This window comes from Wasmannia auropunctata, unplaced genomic scaffold (assembly GCF_000956235.1).
Source record: "Wasmannia auropunctata unplaced genomic scaffold, wasmannia.A_1.0 LD336074.1, whole genome shotgun sequence".
Classification (NCBI taxonomy): Eukaryota; Metazoa; Arthropoda; class Insecta; order Hymenoptera; family Formicidae; genus Wasmannia; species Wasmannia auropunctata.
In genome coordinates, this window is record NW_012026816.1 from 3,573,274 (window position 1) to 3,575,362 (window position 2,089).

A 2,089-nucleotide genomic window follows, 5' to 3' on the forward strand; every position below is an offset into this window, starting at 1 on the left:
TGTGCTCTTCCGTCTAAATGGATATAATTTCTCATATACTTAAAAGTAAAAATTTATTTATTTTTATATTAAATTTTTATCATTAAATTTTTATATTTTTATGTTAAGGTACGGAAATTTTGTAAAAAAATTTTGTAAAAATTTATGTTAATAAACATTTTGTAGTTTTTGATATTTCAGCTAAAATGGCAAAAAATAAAAACAAATTCTTAAATTGATTATCTCTAATATCTTGGATTTAAATCATATTTTGACAGTAGTATAGAACGTAAAAGTCGAAAAATTATTATATATATGTACGTAGTACTTTTATATATATGAAAGTATAAGAAAAATTCCAAAAGATTCGTGAGAAAAGAATATGCGTGCGCGCGCGCGTGCGCACGTGTATGTGAGTGTGTGTGTACATTCATTACGTTACACGACACGCACACGCACGCACGCACGCACGCACGCACGCATGCACGCACGCACCCACACACACGCACACGCGCACGCGCACGCACGCACGCACGCGCACCACCACACACACACACACACACACGCACGCACGCACCCACACACATACATTTATTTTTTTTAGTAGACTTTAGTAGATTAATACATTACATAATTGTTATAACTGATTATTTAACAAAAATAAAAGTGTATGTACACGTACGTGATGTACATACACATCTCTCCGCATACAAGTTACCTACACTACGAGCCTCGATTGATGTTGAAATAATGAAAAATTGATATTTTTTTCCAACAGCGGGGACTCCATATGCCGGTGGTTTTTTTAGAGTAAAATTAGTTCTTGGAAAGAACTTTTCACAGGGACCGCCGAAGCCTTACTTCCTAAAAAAAATGTTTCATCTTAATGTAGCAAAGAATGGCGAAATATGCGTTAACACTTTGAAGAAGGATTGGAAACCGGATCTTGGGATCATAAACGGATCATAAATGCTTGCTTATCCTTATGTTTCTCTCTTTTGCATTGTTTTGATCGTAAAATGTCTACTGATAGTGCCAAATCCGGAATCTGTTTAAAACGAGAAAGCTGGCAAGTTGCCTTTAGAAAGTCTCGACGAATATTCAGAACGAGTGAGAATGATGACCGAGATACACGCACAGGTAACGTCTTATCTCAACACAAAAAATCTTGATTTTCTCAAGTTTCATTATTACAATTTTTATGAATGACTTATTTCTTTATGGAGGTGGAAAAGGTAGCAAGGCTGGTCTAGTCTAGAAAGTTGCGCCTCTTCGGACACTGGAGGACCTCTTACAAAAAAGCACACAAGTGATAAGAAATTAACAGCGGAAAAGAAAAAAATGCTTAAAGATAAGAAGAGGACACTAAAGAAATTAAGGAAAATCAATATTATTTAACTGTCTTTTTGTAATTTAAAATACTGGTATAATAATGTTGCCTTATATTGTAGACAATTATTATTGCATAGTAAAATTTTATTTATCTAAACTTGACTGATCTTATTATTAAATATGTAGAGAATTTAATATGTCTAGTTATGTAAAAAAAAGGCAAAATTGATCGTCCATATTAAATGTAAATAAAGCGAATAGATTAAGGCTGTGATGCGTGTGCTGTTAACTAATTAGATATTGACGATATTTAGTGCACAAATTGATGGCTATGTAAGAACATGTACACATTTTTATTCATGCAGTATACAAATAGCAATCAAGAAATGACAATGCCTGTGCGCAGGCATTGAAAGATAGTTTTTCTAAATTAATTTTTGTATATACCATATACATATAATATTAATAACAAATGATGAAGTTTATTCCATCGCGTCCTCCGCGTCCACCTCGTCCTCCGCGTCCACCGCGTCCACCGCGAACGCGGGATTTGCGGCTTTTCTACCAGCGTCTTGTTAGAAAACAAATAATTATTAATTCATTAAGAATAAAAACGCTTACAGCGCGTGAACGTCCAAAACGAACGCGTCTACAATGTACGCGGAAAAAAACAGGTTATTTTACAATTATACTTAGTACTTACGTTTTTCTGTTTGGGACTGCATTTGAGATCCCGGCTGCGGCTGCGATGACGCCGGCCCGGCCGGCCTGAACTGTG

At 35.1% G+C, this 2,089-nt stretch overlaps 1 protein-coding gene and 1 pseudogene across 1 annotated transcript in view; one reads left to right on the forward strand and one right to left on the reverse strand.

The window, feature by feature from the left end:
• Positions 1–1,377, forward strand: part of LOC105449766 — a 3,363-nt pseudogene extending 1,986 nt beyond the window's left edge.
• A 416-nt stretch (positions 1,378–1,793) lies between these two features.
• The window catches only part of LOC105449767, a 9,490-nt gene continuing 9,194 nt past the window's right edge, over positions 1,794–2,089 (reverse strand). The window contains exon 4 of the mRNA XM_011689151.1: positions 1,794–1,882. Within this exon, the coding sequence (XP_011687453.1) occupies positions 1,794–1,882 (89 nt within the window). The remainder of the gene's footprint in view (positions 1,883–2,089) is intronic.